The sequence below is a fragment of the Mugil cephalus genome, chromosome 11 (genome assembly GCF_022458985.1).
Source record: "Mugil cephalus isolate CIBA_MC_2020 chromosome 11, CIBA_Mcephalus_1.1, whole genome shotgun sequence".
Classification (NCBI taxonomy): Eukaryota; Metazoa; Chordata; class Actinopteri; order Mugiliformes; family Mugilidae; genus Mugil; species Mugil cephalus.
In genome coordinates, this window is record NC_061780.1 from 22292133 (window position 1) to 22311607 (window position 19475).

Genomic DNA, 19475 nt, shown 5'->3' on the forward strand with positions numbered 1-19475 from the left:
CCGTAAAACGCGCCGCCCGGTGGAGTTATCTGAACAAAAAGACATCAAACGCCATCAATCGCAGTTGTTTTACGTCAGTGGAGCCATGTGACCGAGACGAAGATGTTGTTTCAGTATGGCCGTGTCAGAGGAGACAGAAAACAGAGGGTGAGTAGAACAAACTTCATGCTTTTGTTTGTCAACGTACGTAAACCCCGCAGCACCGCACATATCACTGAGCCTCTCCTTACTGTTGCCATGGTCACGACAAGGTGAAGGTTAGCGTTGTCCTGGTTACATCAGCAGGTTGTTCTGCGCTGTTTAACGCGAAGCTGTCAGTGACTTGCTGTCAAGTTGTGTTGAGGTAAACATCGCTGTAGTTGGTTGGGACACTTTGTCCATTCACTACAGAAAGCCGTTGAAAGACACTTTTTTTTGTTATTATTATTATAATTTTAAGCCTAATGTAACCATCGACATGACTGGACAATTGGAACTTTTTCCCCTCTCCAGCCGGTGAGTTGCCATGTTTGTTTTGATTCAGAGAGAGATCCAGGAACAGATGTTTAATGCGTGTATAATGCCTGCTCAGGAAGTAATTCTTAAAAATACTTTCTGTTCCCCATGCGGACAAACAACTGTAGAAAACCGTTATTAACAAAGCCTTTTCTGGTCAGAGCCAAAGACGGACACAAGACAAACATATACACTCAAACAATGAAGATAAACAAGCAAATAAACAGTTTAAAGCATAAGAAAAAAATAGAATAAACAATAATAATAACTAAAAAATGATAGTAAATAAAGAAGAGCTGGTGATATATCAAAAGTTTACCACTGCTAAAAAGGGACTCTGTATATCTTTGAAATAACTGAACTTTTTGAGATAATATTAAAGTCACATTAAACTTATATATATATTATTATATATCTTTATTATCTTAAATATCTTTCATATCTTCGACTGTAATTCCTCCTGTTTCTATGTGATGAAACAACTGGACACTGAATTTCCCACGGGAAAAAATAAAGTCTCTATCTATCTATCTATCTATCTATCTATCTATGTATAACTCTACTCTCCTTGGTCAGTGTTGCTTAACCTCTCTCCTTATAGTTTCATTATGTTCTGGCTCCAGGGTTGTTCAGCGAATGCTGTCCGTTGTTGGTGCAAACAGTGTGGCCAGCAGCATGTGGGGCTACGTTGACACCACACTAAGGTAAAGCTGGACCGTGTTCATCCTCACACCTCATTACTGAAGAAAAAAAAAATGCAAGAATTTGACAAGCCAGGAAGCCATTATGCCCAAGTAACCAAACAGTCTGTTATGTTATGGTGAGGTAGGACCCAGACGTAGGACACAATACAAGGCACTAGCAAGAAACAGAAGAACGCTGTAGGGAAGGCAGGTAAAATCCAAAAACCAGTGAAATCTAGTGAAAAGAGAAAGCAAAAACCAAGACACCTCAAACAACATCAACAAACAGGCGGGAGCACAGGAGAATTCTGCAGCTTACAAAATAAAAACAGGAAACGCAAGATAAACCAAACAAGATTATAGAAAACATTCAAAGGTACATACCATGACACAGTCCTGTAGTGACAGAGACAGAAGAGATAAATTCTCACAGCTTAACACTGTATTCATGCAGTAATACATAACAGAAAGGACTTTAACATATGAATATGTATCTTGTAAACCTTCCCTGATGATTGAAATTGCCATTAAACAAGGCCACAAACACCCGTAACCTTTAAACAATCGTATTATTAAAGTAGTATTATAAGTATTATTCGTATCAAGGACAATTTGTGTATTCGCTCAAATACTGTAATATGTGTAATATTTGTTCCCTGATGGAAATCCCTTACACTATTTGCACAGTTACCTACATTGAGCATTGAGAAATTGTAGAAGATTGTAGATGGGAAGTTGGTCTGGCCTCCATGATGGCAAATACAAAATAAATGTGTAAACTGTTTAGACATTTAGACTGTTTATTTTTATTTTTTTAACATACTGGTTAACAATACACACAGACATGAAATTCAGAGCCTTCATGCTTGGTCTGGATCTCAGGTCAGGTTTCATACCAGATTTTGCAAAGCATCTTGAGCGTCTTGTATTGTTACTGACGCTATATAAATAAGTGCATCATTAATCATTTATTATTTTTATCGAGCATAAATTAGTAGGAACCAAAAATCTTGCAACTGAACCATATACTTTGTAAAGTGCATCATAATAAATAAAAAAGGTTAGAAGTGCAGCCACGTTTTTAATCCTTCTTCATTGTTATTCAGCAGGGAAACAGAAAACAAAGTTGTACAGTTGGGTTTGTCTGTGTGTGTGTGTGTGTGTGTGTGTGTGTGTGTGTAGGTGGTGTTGGATCCCCGGCTGGCTGCCACCATGGTGTCCCACCTCTCAGAGCCAGCTCCAGGCGGCAGAGGACAGGATGCTGCGATGTAAGGATCTGCCTATTGTACTTATCACAGCTGACAATCACAGCACGTTGTGTTAATTGAACATTAAATGAACAAAGGCATCCTCATCTTAACCCTTCTATGCATCTACACGAGTAGAAGGCATGAGGCTGGAGATGTTAGGATTTCAGGTTGTCATCCTCATTCTTGTGAATTCATTAATATCTCAGGGACTCCCTGATGGATTTCTTTAAAGGTTGTTGTATCTTCACCTGGTTTCAAGGATACACTGATTAGATATTTGTGGTTCAGGGCTGAGGTCAATTCCTTAAGGTAGGGTACGAGCAAATAAGGAACTGATGACATTTTATATCCAAAGGTCGATTTTGTTGTGTCATCATAATGTTCTCACTGAAAATGGTTTTGTTCTTGTCCAGTTCTATTTCATCTTCATGTTTTGGATCTCCCTCACATGCAAACTAATCTCATTGCTCGGTCTCCAAAGACTAGTCATACAAAACCAGTCTGGTGAGGCCACAGAGAGATATCTAATAAGAGGATGCAGGAAATGCCATGTGTTTAAAAATAAATAAATCGAGGTATTTTATGAATTGATATTTAATCTTTCAAATAAGGAAAATCTTTATTGCTATTGAATGCTGCTCTATTGGACACCTGCACTAATTTGACGTCTCCACCCTGTAGCAGGATAATGAGACTAAACACACCTCAAAGCTTTGCAGAACTCACATGAAGTTCTTTGGAACACAAGCAGATCACCGTGAATTCGTATGAGTTATCGGGTTTGAACTAATTCATCGAGTCCATGCAGCTAAAGTTCTGTTGTCGTAAAAGCAAAAGGAGACATGTGTTTTCTAATGTAATGTACATTTAAACAAATATCTTAAAATGAAAACATTAAACATAGTAAACATAAATGGCGTTGTGATGATATGGCTGTGCAACTGAATACTTGACTAAGTTGAATTTCTCCGTTTAATTTAAGGAGGAATTCTGACTTTTCCATTCTTCCACTCTACATATCTCTCCTCTCTCCAGGCGTCAACGCTGCGTTTACCAAACAGTTTGTCCCCATCTCTAACAACAACGTGCTGTGGACCCTGACCATTTGCCGCGACAGCGTTAAAGACAAAACCCCGATGGTTCTGCTGCACGGGTTCGGAGGTGGCGTTGGTCTTTGGGCTCAGAATCTGGAAGCACTCTCTCAGTCTCGGCCCGTCTTCGCTCTGGACTTGCTGGGTTTCGGCCAGAGCACCAGGCCGCTGTTCTCCACAGAACCCCAGGGAGCGGAGGATCAGTTTGTGGAGTCTATAGAACAGTGGAGGGCCAAAATGGGTTTGGAGTCCATGATACTGCTTGGTCACAACCTGGGAGGATACCTGTCAGTGTCATATTCCATCAGATATCCAGGCAGGTGGGTGCAGTTTATTGGATTCTTCTTATGGATCTGTTGTCATGTGGTACGGATCTTGTTGTTTTAATATTTCATGATTTCTTAAAAATATATATATAGTCAATTAACTCAAAAACCAAAGCAGTTAGCTAAAAAAATGATTAAAATGGTGATATCACGTGAGCCCTTTCACTCACTAGACATTTCATTCATTATTAATATGAAAATATTGATAAACTGTTTTAAAATGTTTGTAAAATCATCCTTGAGTGAAACCTATATTCATTCCTTTTGGTTTTAATAACCTTTTACACGCCAGACTCACAGTAAAAAAGTAGCACGGCTCGTCCACTTTGTGTATATGCACAGACTTTATCTATGCAGAAACATATGAGATTAGACAGAGTGTGATCAACAGCTCAATTTAGTTGTAATCAATGTAAGTTATATCAATGGTTGATGTCAGCCCAGCTTGAATTGGAGCAGTTCACACACCGAGCTGGTTTTCTACACAGATCTACAACACAAACAAGGTTTATAATGGATAATTTGGGTTGAGCTGTTAATCACATCACTGCACATTGAGCACATTGATCCATAAGTGTACGTTTCTGTATTGTGTCCGGCATACAGAGTGAAGCATGTCATCCTGGTAGAGCCCTGGGGGTTCCCCGAGAGTCTGGACACGGTAGAGGCCGATCGCCCCATCCCAGTGTGGATCAAAGCTCTCGGTGCCATGTTCAGGCCCTTCAACCCCCTGGCTGGCCTGCGACTGGTGGGACCACTGGGTAAGACCGGAGTATTGAAGAGAACAGAGCAAATACAGCAGTCCTCAGATAACAGGATGCAGAGGACTAAATGAACATGTGCACCTATATAATTGGAATTAGACTCTAAAGACAAAAGAAGGATGGATTGTAAAGTAGCTGAGATGCTGAAGTTCATTCAGTGATAATAAATTCAATAAGTCAGACTTGGGCGTCCTCCAGTGCTGCCCTCTGTTACTATTCATGCAAAATATGTCATATGTCTCTTAATGGCTACATGAGTGTCTCTTCTGTGGTGCAGGTCCCTCTCTGGTCCAGGCCCTGAGACCTGACTTCAAGAAGAAGTTCTCCTCCATGTTCAGTGACAACACCGTGCCAGAATACATCTACCACCTTAATGTGCAATGCCCCAGGTCTGTCTGTTTGACACAGCCTCTACGTTTCCGTTAACAGTCATCCAAGTCAGGGTGTACCCAGAAAACAGGCTGAAACTAGGGCAATCGTTGAGTTTCTTGAAGAGACGTCACTTCTCATCCAAATAGCTTCTTCAGTTTTAAAGGACCGATGGGGTGTTGAGGTTTTAATTGGAACATGTGTGAGTTTTGCCCACCTGAAACTCACACGAATAGGTAACGGCCAGATACTTGTTCAAAAAATTAGTCACCATGCTTCATTTTGGGCACAGTAGTAGAAGTAGAAGTAATGGTAGAAGGTTCATTACTTGACTTAAATTGACTTTTCCAGGCAGTTATAATAGCCGGTCTGTTATTGACCAGGTACTTACCTGTACAGGAAAGTACCTGGTTGTTAACACTGCAGTCATGTGAGTTCCAGATGGACAATACCCATATATGTTCTATATCAAACCCCAACTCCCCATGTGTTTGAATTAGTGGAGAAATATGTTCAAGAAACCCTGTTATTTCAGCCTGTTTTTGTGTCACTGATATCTGTGATCTTTATTCTTTACTGTTGCTGCAGTCATTCGAGTTTTTCTACACATGTTCCCATTAATTAAAGTTTGCTGTACTGTCACAGTGGAGAAACGGCTTTTAAGACGATGAGCGGTGCCTGCGGCTGGGCCAAAAGGCCGATGCTGCAGAGGATGGACCGGCTGCAGCCTGACATCCCCATCACCATCGTCTACGGATCCCGCTCCAGCATAGACAGCAACACAGGCACCACCATCAAAGAGATGAGACCGCACTCTCACGTGGAGATCATAGTAAGTTAATGGAAGTGAAATCCTTGACCCACGTCAGCAGCATCACCAACAAATACTAGTTGTACACGAGAGGGTTTTCAGCTGAATAAGACATGTGCAGTTGTAGGCAAGAAAGTGGACCTTCAATTTATTTTGTTTTTCCTATTACTGTAGTAGTAATGAAGCTTTGTGCATTTTAATACTCAATAAAGCAAACAAGAGAAATTTCACTTATGAAGAACCTGTCACTGACAAACAGTAAAGACTTTTAGATTATCTTACATTAGTTTATCTCAGATTAGATTCAACTTTATTGCCATTACACATGTACAGATACAGAGACAGAAAATGCAGTTTAGCATCAAACCGTAAGCGCATGTAGCATAAATACTGTGGTGTACTAGTGGTATGGTACAGGTTGTTTTTATAGCATATGAACAGTATTTACAGATGAAAACCTATGTGAAGGTGAGACCATATATACAGATATACACAATGATTGATTAAGCTACTATGAACATGTATAAACAGAAACTACAACATAATTTACACTAGAGGAAGCAAGCAGATGTTAAATTAGGTGATACAAAATACAGATAAAGTGAGCATTATTAGCTAATCTGACTTAACTAGTTCAATATTTGGTGCATAGTTCTGTGCAAAAAGACTGTTTAAAATGTGCCTGTTCAGAATAGACAACCTGTGATTAAATGTCTCTCACCAACAATTTACAGTCTTTTGTGATAGCTGTGATCACAAGCTGTAATTGCTGCAAATAGGATTTCTGTAAAGAACTAAGTGTCACTATCTTTCTAGGTTATTGCTCGTAAAGAAGGTAGTTTCTGGTTTCATTCTGTCTTAAAAAAAAAAAAAAAAAAGGAAACTCACATTTAGGGAAAGGAAAAGCCACTTAGAGACTGTTCAGTCCCCTCATATATCCCCCCAAACGAGACCACTGAGCACCTTCCACTGCTCCAAACATGCTCCAGACATAAACGCAGAGAGCAAATTCCATACGCGACAAAGCTGATTAGATTTGACCTTTGACCGAATCGCCCACATCACTTGTGCTTCTTGCTCCTTCCCGCAGTCGATCCGTGGAGCTGGACACTACGTATACGCCGACCAACCGGACGACTTCAACCGCAGGGTTTTGCAAGTGTGTGAAGAAGTGGACTGAGTGCGGCGCCGTACTTGCCTGTTGAACTGTAGAGAAAACGGACACCGCAAACGGGACCATGACTTTATCAGCCAGCGTGGAACTTAGGATCTCACTTACAAATAAGGGGTGTTTGTATGTACAAAATATTCCACAGCGAGCAGTAATCTCAGTTTGATCGTATGCATCAGGACGTGCTCTAATTCATGCTGCATTGTGTGACCAGTGATTCTGTAATATGCTCTAAGCTACCGCCAGTGTCCAGTATTTAATGTTATTGCCCCTCATCAAACGCAGAGAGATAAAGAGGCATTTTACTTAAGCTATTCTTTCCATATTCTGCCTATTACAGGTCTACAAAGTCTCAGCCTATTACAGTTGCTGTCCTTTACGCACCTTTGGAGTCATCTGAGCTAAACATGCAAAAAATAGCTCGCAAATATATTTTTTAATACACTAGTACGACAGTCCTGTATTCTCGTACATGATGCTGATGACATACAGAAAGTGTAGAGTGCCACTGCATCAGCACCAGGACGAGGTTTTGAATTAATCTGCTGGAAATAATGACCTGTTCTTGTTCTTCTCATCTTACCTCCACGCTATTGTATGTGCTCTTCATTCAGACTCTAACGTTTGTTTCAGTTTGACTGTTAAAGTGTAAAGCCTGTCATACACTCTGAAGACAGTGTTCAGTGCTTTTATAACATGTGTATGGTGCCATAGATTTGACGTGTGCCTTTGTCCTCAATGACGCTGTTGACAGTGAAATATAGAGAAACTATAGAAGGTTTACTCCTCTCACAAATCCATGAGTTTCCTACAGAAAGGGGCATCAGAGATTGACTTGAGGAAACACTCTTGTATGTTGGTGCCTAGTGTCAGACACACATCTTCAAGCCAAAGGGATATTATCCCCAATACTCTTCGGTGGAGTATCAGCGGTACCATACGCATACGGTACTGACGGTTTAAAGGTCTACTTTTGACTTCAGACATTATTCTCGAAAAGTCGGCTTCTATCAAAGTGCATGAAAAAAAAAAATCTACCTCCTCTGTTTCTTTTTTTTCTTGTTGGCCCTGATACTCTTCCGTAGTGTGAGCCATTTACATTGCTTTCGGGGGGAAAAGTAATGTTGAAAATTGAAAATTGGACTACAAATTTAAGCATTTAAGTATTTAAGAATTTAAAAAACAAAAAAACAAAAACAAAACAATAGTACATGCATATACTGAGAATTACCTCACAATCCTTTATGTCAATATTATAAAAATTCATTAACTTAGATGTAGACAACTAAAGTTTTGCTTTTAATTAATTGAATAAAACTGAATTGAAGTCAAAGTTTTTAAAACCATACACAGTATAACTTCAACATGAAAGTATTGAGACTCACAGACTCATTCTTCTAAGTTTATTACTATTTTTATTATGATTTGTGGGTGTTGTGCCTGTGGGAAGAAACCGGAGTACCCGGGGTAAACCCACATAGCACAACTGGTCCTGGTCTGTGTCCTTGGTGTCCTTGGTCCAGGTCTGTGTTAACCATGTTTGGTTATCCTGACGTTTCCTGCCCTTGTAATCACATTCCTATGGAAGCCCATTCCCGCCAATTGATGAAAAACATTATCAGATCCTCAGTCATAATTATGAGATACTAAGTCATAATTATGAGATCGCCTACTAATCAGGAGATAAAATATATAAATTTGAAACAAAACAGTAACTATGCTAAGACTAGTCTAGAATGAAAATGGATCTCATCATTGAAAACTACTTCAGACGTTGGTTTACATATCGTGAGATTTTAACCTTATTGGAAGAAGTACATAACATTAGTTTAGCCTTCAGATGGTGGAGAGAAAGCTGCAGAGGAACCAGCTTTGGCGGAGACTAAATAAAACAGATTGATCAGAGGTGGCCTCCTTCGTATCCCAACAGCTGCAAACATCTGGCAAAAAACTCTGATACCGATGGATGCACCAGAAATGTTGGACGGCCGGACTCATCACAGACGGGGAACTGCTCCAATTAATGAGACTGCTGGATGGAAATGGGGTCGATCTCCGTGCGCACAACTGTTTGCAACAGTGCATTTATGTCACCTGTGGTCCAAGTTATGTTTGGCATGTGGACGGGTATGACAAGTTGAAGCCTTACGGCATATGTGTTAGTGGGTGCATAGGTGGCTTCTCTACAAAGATGATGTGGCTCGAGGCGTTTAAAGCCAACAGCAATCCGGGGTATTTTTATTGATGCGGTGAGTGAAAACAGTCGATGCCCACAAAGAGTCAGGATAGACCACGGTACTGAAAACACGCACCTTGCAGAGATGCAGAGGTTTCTCTGCAACAGAGAAGATGAAGATGAGAATGGAGCAGAGTGTTTCACTTTAGGTCCAGGCACCAGTGGCGAATGCACCCAGTTCTGGATGGACCATTTTCATCACCTGAAAGTAGATGGATATTTTGCTGGCATTGACAAATCACTGATCCAGTTTTGGTTCGAAAATACCATACAGGTACAGTACTAAAACCTTTTGCTTGCCCTTGCTAATTTTACACAAGCAGCTGTACGTATATGAATATGAATTATTAATCCTTATTTATTGCTCTCTGGTGATGTGTCCTTGTAAGCTGCTTGAACTTCCCTTCAGGGAGGGATGGAGAAAGTTCTTTCTATTCTATTTTATTCCCCAAAGGAAAATTCATTTGTCAGTGAATTTTCCTTTGGGGAATAGAATAGAATAGAAAGAACTTTATCCATCCCATTTATATCCCAGTATCTCATATTATGACTCAGCATCTCCTATTTTTTTTTCATCAGGTGGCAGAAATGGCCTTAGATTCCCGTCCGTCTGTCGCCGCCTCTGTGATTCATCTCGTCCGTCTCAGGTCATGTCCAACTTCTGCCTACTCCCGTCAGTGCTGTTCGTTGTTGCAGCATCTCAAACGCTTAAATGCCCGCGAGAAGAATTTGGACGTCTTTTCAGTTTTCACCTCAACAGGGGGTTTGTTTGCAGGTGCACATTTGCCGTCACGTACGCCCCTTTTATATGGTTGTCCCTGTTCAACACTTGCGTCTTCTGTATCACCCGAGCAACTTGTGAACTCGTCGCTTATTTGCGTTTCACTCTCAGTGGATTCAGTGGATTCTCCCTCGGATGAAGTTGAGAAGTCTGAGCTAGTGATGGAGTGAATACTCAGTAACTTGTCAGTGCTGTACGATACATTTTGCGGAGCTGTATGCGACCACCCGTGGAACACCTCAAAATTTCCCCTTTCACTCTTCTTGTTAGTTTTCCCCTCATCATTTTCACATATGCCTACATCCTTGTTGCCACCCACATTCCCTTTACGTGTTTGTTCCTTCTTCGTGAAGGAAAGCACTTTAATAGTTGTGTCTTTTATAAAACTTGGGCAATTGGTGGTTGCACCTCTTGCTTGTATTTGATTCTGTGTAATTTTAGTTTGTTCTCGAACTGAAGGGGAAAATATGTTATAGCTAGTAATAGATTCAAGCCTCAAACATCCTGCTTTAGAAGGCTCCTTCCCCTCGTGCTTTGTCACGGTTGCTTGTTGGGAGCTGTCACCAGAGTTAGTTATGTAGCAGTGCTTCAGGGCCTCTCTGGGGATGATCCGTACTTTTGGATCTACGTGCAGCATTCTCTTGAGGAGGTTCAAAAACGCCTGTATGTCCTCATCCGTGTCGGTCAGTCGTATGCGGGTCTTCGTCAGGTCGTCCACGCTGGAGAGATTTCTGTGAATGGACTTGCTCGGCTTCGCTATCATTCCCGTAGTTTGGCTGTATTCGGCGGGAGTTTTAAGCCTCCACTTGGAGTAAGCGTTGGGGCAAGAAGTAAAATAGGTTCTTGTGTTGAGTCCTGAATTCAGCACGTCGTCTTCGGGTTGACCCAACATCTGCACTATGGTCCTCATGGCCTGGTATTCACAATGCGTTGGACAAAAATGTAGTCCGATATACAAGAAAACTAAAACGCTGCCAAGAGCCCACATGTCCACTGCTTCATCTAGTGTGAGTCCCAGCATGACCTCAGGGGCCCTATAACCAAGCGCCTGAATTGTCCCACGCCCCATTAAGGACGACTTTGTGGCCAATCCGAAATCAATCAATTTTACCTTGAAGGGCTGTGACTCATGTTGGACAAGCATTATGTTGTCTGGTTTTATATCACTGTGAGCCAGACCAATATCTTTCAGCGCTTCTAGAGCTACTAGCATCTGTTGAGCAATTATTCTGATCTCAGTCAATTCCAGTGGAAAAAAATCCCTCTGCTTCATAAAGTCAAACACGCTTATGTCCAACATTTCGAAAGTTAGACAAATGTGGTCCTTAAATTCAAAATACTCATAAAACTTGATGATGTTGCTCCGGTCCCTGTCAATCTGTCTCAGTTTAGCTGAAACAATAGCCTCTCGTCTGCCTTGCAATTTCAGACTTTTTCGAACAATTTTAACCGCAACAACCTCTTGGTTGTGCTCTTTTTTACACTTGGCAACTTTTCCAAACGACCCCTCACCAACGAACTTCTCAATGCGATAGAGATCTGTTATACTACGCAGAACATCGTTTTCTTTGAACTCGTATGCGGGTTTCCTTGGCCTCAAAAGCGTTCTAAATGCCATTTCTATGTCTAGTTTGGTATGATAAAAATATCAATAATAACAATAAAACGTGGTATTAAATCTGTCAGAAAGTGTGTACACCGTCCTTAACTCTAATGTCTATGAAATACTAATATCGCTACTGTGGAAGAAATCAAAGGATTATTCTACCTCACGCTATGTAAACAAAGAACTGATTGGCTTTCTTCTTATAACCTGACCCGTGACGTCACGTTCTGCGGCTTTGATCTCCGCGTCACGTGGTTCACATCGAACACGTGACTGGGATCACAGCGCGCATCGTGACGTCATCAATTGGAATTTTTTTTTTGATACAAATTAACTTTATTAACTAATACAATGCAATCGCCAGTAGTTCAAAAATGGAGAGGAGTGTTTTTTGATTAGCGTACTGACATTTGTGGATAAGCCATTTTTCTAAATGTGTAATAAAATTAATGATATAGAAATTATATATTAGAAAGAGCAATTTAACTTTTTTTTTTTTTTTTTTATATCGCTGTAAGAAAAACTTGAGATGGGTATTGCTGCTGCAAAGGTGAAATTTCCCAGTTTGGAATTAATAAAGCATCTATCTATCTATCTATCTATAGTCTGTAAATTATTTAAAAATATACTTCTCTGACCTTATTATTTATCATACATCTAGCAGGCAAGTTCCAAATCTTTTTTTCCCACTCAAGGTTATTAATAAATTTGTTCCAGTAAACTACTACATAAGGAACCGGAAAGACATTTGTATTTTTGTATATTTGAGTGTGTATATGTTAGAGTCTTTTCTGATTCTGATTCTGAGAAGGATCAGCCACAATCTTAGCTGCACACTTCTGAGTCCTGGAAGGATGCAGCTCGTCAAATACAAATACTAATACATACCAAAAATAATTAATCATAATCATTTTAATAGCAAAAATGACAGTCAAAATCATCATAAACAGCACAAAACATCAAACCGAGTCAGGTCTGTCGTTGTTACTTTAACATTGGTCGTATGGAAAAAGTAACGTGAACGAGACATTAATATTTCCCAAACTGAGAGACATTATTTAAAAGTATTATTTTTTATTATTTACGTTCTGACTTCGGTGGCGGTTTGATAGATAACCTCCCGTTAGCCTGGCTAACAAACCGGAGCCTCGCTGGAAGGTTAGCCTAAGGCTAATTCATTAGCTGGCTAATTAGACAGTTAACTTCAGCTAGCGGACCGGCTATATTGGGTACTGACACCGATCATATTTCTCCAAATTCACGTACCGGATAAACTTGTAGGAAGTGCTGCCAAGTAAACAATTATTGTTTTTTATTTAAAATGATCCAAAATGGACTAAAGCCTCAAACTCAGCCGGAAGGTTGTCATTAGCTAGCAGAGAGACCAAGCTAGCAGCTAGCGGCGTCTGGCAGCCATCATGCGTCACCTGTCACTCAAAGCGAGAACGCCCTTAATTATGCAGAATTTTAAACGTTAATAAAAAATAAATAAACAAATGAGTTATAAAAAAAATAAAAAAATAATCACACCCAGTACAGTTGTCGTGAATAGTGAAATAAACAATTGAGACCGTTTTTTGAACCAGGCTGTAAACATGTTTAATAATGCTGTAAAGTTGGGCGTATATATATTATATACTAGTATATAGTACTATATACTTGTATATATTACTATACTAGTATATACAAAGATACTATATACTATGTGTATATACTATAACCAGTGTTGGGGTAATGACGTAGAGATTTGTGTCTCACTGTCCTTTAAAACCTTTAAAACTATGCAATGTAAATTGCAGTTCATATACTTCGTAGTAGATTAAAAGAACACAAGTAAAAATATTAAAAGGACTATTCGTCATGACAATATATTGCACACCTTCATTTTGTAATGCCTTGTCCTAAATGTTTATTTTGGGGAAAGTAACTAAAAAGTAATAAGTAACTTATTACTCTACACAGAGGGTAATATTGTAAAGAAACTTATAGCTTGTAATATGAAATATATTACATTTTGGAAGTAACTTGCCCAACAGTGACTATAACAATAAGATAAATTCATCCAGATTTTGCCTTTTGACTTTGTGAGGTTAGTGTGAGGTTAATGTGAGGTTGTGATTCCATAGAGATCCTAGGGTGTGGAGTTTACAGGTTGATAACAAAGATAGTGTCTTAAAATGTCCCTTCCTGGAGATATCTCCTTTGTTCATCATCACTGAGAATTGCCAGACCTCTGTCCAGGGGACAAAATGAAAGAACCAACGGAAAACAGTGTAAAATACATCCCTCATTTAAACTTGTCAAACAGACCAGAAGTTGGACAAATGACATAATAATAATAATAATAATAATAATAACAATAATAATAATAATAACAATAATAATAACATCAGTATATCATATATACAGAAGGAACCAAACTAACTTAACTACATGTAAAACAATAAAACCAAAGCATGAGCCCCCCTATTTAACATAAACGGGGGAAAACCTGCATAAAGAAGAAGGCACCTCTACGAGACGTCTGAACATTTTCTATCTGGAGCTTCTCAGTCATCCATGTCGTGATATATCCAAAAAGCAAGCAGAAACAAGGTCAACTCGACTTGCTGGGTGTCTTGAAGACATTTTATCCAAGTAGCTTCTTCACTTCTAAATGACTGGTTTGGCAGAGAGTTGGGATTTTATTAGGAAAATTATGCCCCGTTAATGAACAGATACTTACCTGTAACTGGAGGAAGCCACTTCGATCCTGTTTTACTTTGAGGACAACAACTTATACATGATAGCAAGAGAAGACGAAGAAGATGCTCTGAAAGAGGAAGCTAATCTGATAAGATTGGAAAAACCTTTTCTCTGGAGAAGGGAGGTCGACTGAGATATTATTTGCTATCAGTTTACATCAAAGTCCCAACATCTGTCCTCAAAATGGTTCACGCCCAATCAAATCTTGAGATAGTCAGTCGTTAGAGGACGGTTCATTCATTTACAGGAAAAAATCTGACCATTAACAATGAGTGGAGAAAGTCCAGCTGCCCTGGTTACAGCTTAGATTTTTGGACACCAAAACAATCTTAGACAATCTTAGAAATGATTCATACAATTCTGAGATCCAAAGGAGTTTATAAAATGCCTTTTCTGATGGTACGTTCCAGAACCTCCATGTCTGGTAACAGGAGACGTGGCGACTCTTGGAAAATCCACCACATGGACAACATGCGGTGGAGACACCCGTGTGACTTGCCCGCCTCTCCACACTGACAGCTCCACTTTCCAGACACGGAGTCAAAGCTGACTCTTGTGCGACCAAATTTACACCAGTTGTCACTTTTGTCAGTGTACACTGAAAAAAACATCATTCTCTTGGAGTAGCCCATATCCCCGTAAAGAATGGGGTAAACCGAGTCGACTCCATTTTCAGCTGCAGTGCCGTGCAGTAACTCGCACTGTTCGCTCCACTCTTTTGAAATAAGTCCTTTCCGTTCCATCTCCTTTAAGGACTCCAGTGTTAGAATGGCAGGTGGCGTGTACGACTTTACATATCGCGTCCTCAAGAGGTGTTCACACTCTTTGGAAGGGTTTCCTGATAATCGCCCCGTCTCCATAGACTCCTGGCAGCTGTCGAGTTCACAGCCGAAGACCGGTGGGCTCGTTGATTTTACAATATGGATGGGGAGGAAAGGGCTGTGGTCGTATCGAGGCGTAACAAATATACCAGTGTGCCGGTCGACGCAGATGATGGGGATGCTGTTTAAACTGTGCACGTCTCTCTGGTGCCTTCTTAAATTGCTCGATGCGTTGAAAGAGGAATCGCAGTGCGGGCACGGAAATAAGCCGAGAATGTGAGGGCTCCTGTCACGAGCGGTTTTGCCATTTGATTGTCTGAAGTGATTTCCTCCTGCGAAAAAAAAATACAATATTAGTTTAATTATTCAAAAATCAACAAATCACCTGCTGAGAACTCTCTCAGCTGAGTGTTTTATCTGGTGGTAAGTGGGACTGGGCTTATCGATCTAAATATCGATAGTATCGGTAACAAGGCTGGCATCAGTATCTGATTGATATAGAGAATTTTGATGCTACAGGGCGCAGAAGTCAAGTATTTACTACAAATGCTCTTTAGACTCTTCTTGCTTTCCAGAACTACAGTCGAGTTGAGTCAGTCAGTGCAAAAAGGAGTTTTTGACAGCCCTAAGTTTGAGTGTAATGCCATACCTTTATTCTTCTCAGCAGTAATCCCTATAAAATACAAATCAAAAATAATTATATGAAAAGATCATAAGTACTAATACCTGACATACTGATGATCCAAAATACAGTCTTACCGTGTTGATGTTGCAAATGTTTTGTAAAATTGAAATTCCTTGAAAATGACCGATATTGACAGACAGGACAGTGGTAGTGGCTCCTTTTAGAGTTTGTAAATGCATCCTTGCAGTAGCAAGCTACAACAAACATTTCTGTGGAAACAAAAGAATCATTTCCCATCACAATGTTTTCTGTTTACATGCTACGTTGACTAATCACAATCGTGACTGTGTCACACCTTTGCCTTGATCTGAGAAATAGACGGCCTCTTTGAGGTGTTTGTTTCGTAGGTGCTCCTGATTGGCCAGTTGTTTGGTCCGACAGAACACACACTCCTCAGCAGTGCAGGAAAAAAACGTGCTCAGGTCTTCAAAAGCTCGATGGGAACCTGCAATAAACACAACTTTTACTCATTTAAAGAACTGATGAGCTTCAGCAATGACTTCAAACACACACACAAGACAAAGAAGTCCACTTCAGATGGAGGCTAACCTCCACGCAGTCTAATCTAATTGGAAATTGATACTTTGAGCATTGTCACCATTTGAACAGAAACATGGCAACTGAAGTCTGGACAAAATCTTCAGTGTAATCATATTAGTACGTGTGATTTGACTTGACTGAAGGTCAGTAAAAAAAAAAGCTGATTTCTAAATATGTGCAAGTAAGACTTACCAGCCACACTTTTCGAACCATTCTGGACGTCAGTGCACTTCATGGATGTGCTTCTTGGTTTGTGTGTTTCACTCTGGTGTCTGTTTAAATGGTCTAGTTCACTGAAAGTGGAATCACAGTGTGCACATACAAACAGGCTTTCTGCAGGACTCTTAACATGAGGGCTGCTGTCTCCAGTGTTTATGTCCTCTGAGAGACTTGTGTCCTTTCCCCCTTTGAAAAACACAAGGGCTACGTTACTTTTAATTGTTCTAGGACACACTCTGATGTCAAATGAGGCACAAAAAAAACAGCAACAAAACAAGTGCTTTTAAGTTATTAACTTTTTGTTCATGCAGGTGTCATGGAAATATCGTAACAAGTAAGCATGTCAATAAAGATGATCTGATCACAGCTACATCATTCTGAAACAAAGTGTAATGCCATACCTTTCTTCTTCTCAGCAGTAATCCCTGTAAATACACATCAAAAAGAGTCACATTAAGAAGATCAGAGAGGTTAGATGTAGTAATACCTGACATACTGATGATCCAAAATACAGTCTTACCGTGTACAACTTGCAAGTGCTTTGTAAAATTGAAATTCCTTGAAAATGACCGATATTGACAGAAAGGACAGTGGTAGTGGCTCCTTTTAGAGTTTGTAAATGCATCCTTGCAGTAGCAAGCTACAACAAACTTTTCTGTGTAAGAAATTTAACAAATTAATTCCACAACGCTATGTTTTCTGTTTACATGCTACATTAGTTAATCACAGACGTGACTGTGTCATACCTTTGCCTTGATCTGAGAAATAGACAGCCTCTTTGAGGTGTTTGTTTCGCAGGTGCTCCGGATTGGCCAGTTGTTTGGTCCGACAGAACACACATTCCTGAGCAGTGCAGGACAAAAACGTGCTCAGGTCTTCAAAAACTCGATGGGAACCTGCAATAAATACAACTTTTACTCATTTGAAGGACTGATGAGCTTCAGCAATGACCTCAAACACACACACAAGACAAAGAAGTCCACTTCAGATGGAAGCTAACCTCCATGCAGTCTAATCTGAGCGAGGTCAACATGTGAACAGAAACATGGCAACTGAAGTCTGGACAAAATCTTCAGTGTAATCATATTTGTATGTGTGAGTTGACTTGACTGAACGTGAGTAAAAAAAGCTGATTTCTAAATATGTGGAAGTAAGACTTACCAGCCACGTTCTTTGAACCATTCTGGACGTCAGTGCACTTCATGGACGTGCTGCTTGGTTTGTGTGCTTCACTCTGGTGTCTGTTTAAATGGTCTGGTTCACTGAAAGTGGAATCACAGCGTAGACACACATACAGGTTTTCTGCAGGACTCTTAACGTGAGGGCTGCTGTCTCCAGTGTTTATGTCCTCTGAGAGGCTTGTGTCCTTTCCCCCTTTGAAAAACACAAGGGCTACGTTACTTTTAATTGTTCCAGGACACACTCTGATGTCAAATGAGGTAAAAAACAACACAAAAAAACAATAAAACAAGTGCTTTTACGTTATTAATTAAGTCATTATTTAAGTTATGTCATGGAAATATCGTAACAAGTTAGCATGTCAATAAAGATGATCTGATCACAGCTACATCATTCTGAAACAAAGTGTAATGCCATACCTTTCTTCTTCTCAGCAGTAATCCCTGTAAATACACATCAAAAAGATTCATATTAAGGAGATCAGAGAGTTTAGATGTACTAATACCTGATATACTGATGATCCAAAATACAGTCTTACCGTGTACAACTTGCAAGTGCTTTGTAAAATTGAAATTCCTTGAAAATGACCGATATTGACAGACAGGACAGTGGTAGTGGCTCCTTTTAGAGTTTGTAGATGCATCCTTGCAGTAGCAAGCTACAACAAACTTTTCTGTGGAAGAAAATCAACCAATCATTTCCCCATCACCATGTTTTCTGTTTAGATGCTACATTAATTAATCACAGTCGTGACTGTGTCACACCTTTGCCTTGATCTGAGAAATAGACGGCCTCTTTGAGGTGTTTTTTTTGTAGGTGCTCCTTATTGGCCAGTTGTTTGGTCCGACAGAACACACACTCCTCAGCAGTGCAGGATAAAAACGTGCTCAGGTCTTCAAACGCTCGATGGGAACCTGCAATGAGCACAACTTTTACTCATTTGAAGGACTGATGAGCTTCAGCAATGACCTCAAACATACACACGAGAGAGAGAGAGAGCAGACAGTAAAAACAAACAGCTACACACAGCTACATCCTTCTGAAACAAAAGTGTAATGTCATACCTTTCTTCTTCTCTGCAGTAATCCCTGTAAATACACATCAAATATATTCACATTAAGGGCATAGCAAAGATTAGATGTACCTGATATTGACATTCAAAAAATAGTCTCAACATGTAGAGCTTGCAGGTAGTTAAAACTGAACTTCACTGATTAATACTGACAGTAAGGATAGTGGTAGTGGCTCCTTTTAGAGTTTGTAGATGAATCCTTGCAGAAGCAAGCTACAACAATGAGCTCAGACACATAACAGTGTGTTTTCTATTTATTGACTGACCCATGGCTGCCCGCTGCTTTAAGAGTGAATCAGGGTCTGGGCTACATTATATAAGACAACTGCAGACGAAGCCTGTCTTCCATGCATAATAACATAACTATAATTAATTGTCATTAGTAAACGTTATTGTCAAGTGTTGTTAACGTATTAAGATAAATTCCCGGCCTTTTTAGTCCAATCAGATTTGTCCGTGTAATTTTGACTTTTCCCACTCAACATCTGGCGGATGAGTAAAAAAAATAACGTATGTAAACAAAACTCACCGCTCATGACTTCATAACTTTAGAGTAACAATGACTTCCGTAAACTCGTGAACGCGGCGTTACGACAGCAAATGTCGTAAAATACAAAATGCCTTACGTTCA

At 39.9% G+C, this 19475-nt stretch overlaps 2 protein-coding genes across 3 annotated transcripts; one reads left to right on the forward strand and one right to left on the reverse strand.

Annotated features, from left to right (window-relative positions):
* The first annotated feature begins 12 nt into the window (after positions 1-12).
* Positions 13-7632, forward strand: abhd5a (abhydrolase domain containing 5a). Of its 2 annotated transcripts, none has more exons than XM_047598296.1 (8): positions 13-147; positions 1119-1199; positions 2361-2446; positions 3464-3839; positions 4452-4606; positions 4887-4998; positions 5624-5810; positions 6880-7632. In XM_047598296.1, exons 1-8 carry the CDS (start codon positions 116-118, stop codon positions 6967-6969), a joined length of 1119 nt encoding a protein of 372 aa, XP_047454252.1. In that variant the 5' UTR covers positions 13-115; the 3' UTR covers positions 6970-7632. The 2 variants fall into 2 exon arrangements, with proteins under 2 accessions (XP_047454252.1, XP_047454251.1); XM_047598295.1 differs by lacking the exon at positions 13-147 and adding an exon at positions 280-495.
* A 5591-nt stretch (positions 7633-13223) lies between these two features.
* si:ch211-10d23.5 (uncharacterized protein LOC556599 homolog) lies at positions 13224-19436 on the reverse strand. Its single transcript, XM_047597839.1, has 14 exons — positions 19374-19436; positions 18837-18860; positions 18537-18686; positions 18311-18445; positions 18192-18215; positions 17755-17967; positions 17340-17489; positions 17114-17248; positions 16995-17018; positions 16567-16779; positions 16130-16279; positions 15909-16043; positions 15799-15822; positions 13224-15481 (listed from the first exon to the last, which is right to left on the reverse strand). Exons 1-14 carry the CDS (start codon positions 19378-19380, stop codon positions 14706-14708), a joined length of 2160 nt encoding a protein of 719 aa, XP_047453795.1. The 5' UTR covers positions 19381-19436; the 3' UTR covers positions 13224-14705.
* Positions 19437-19475: the final 39 nt, after the last annotated feature.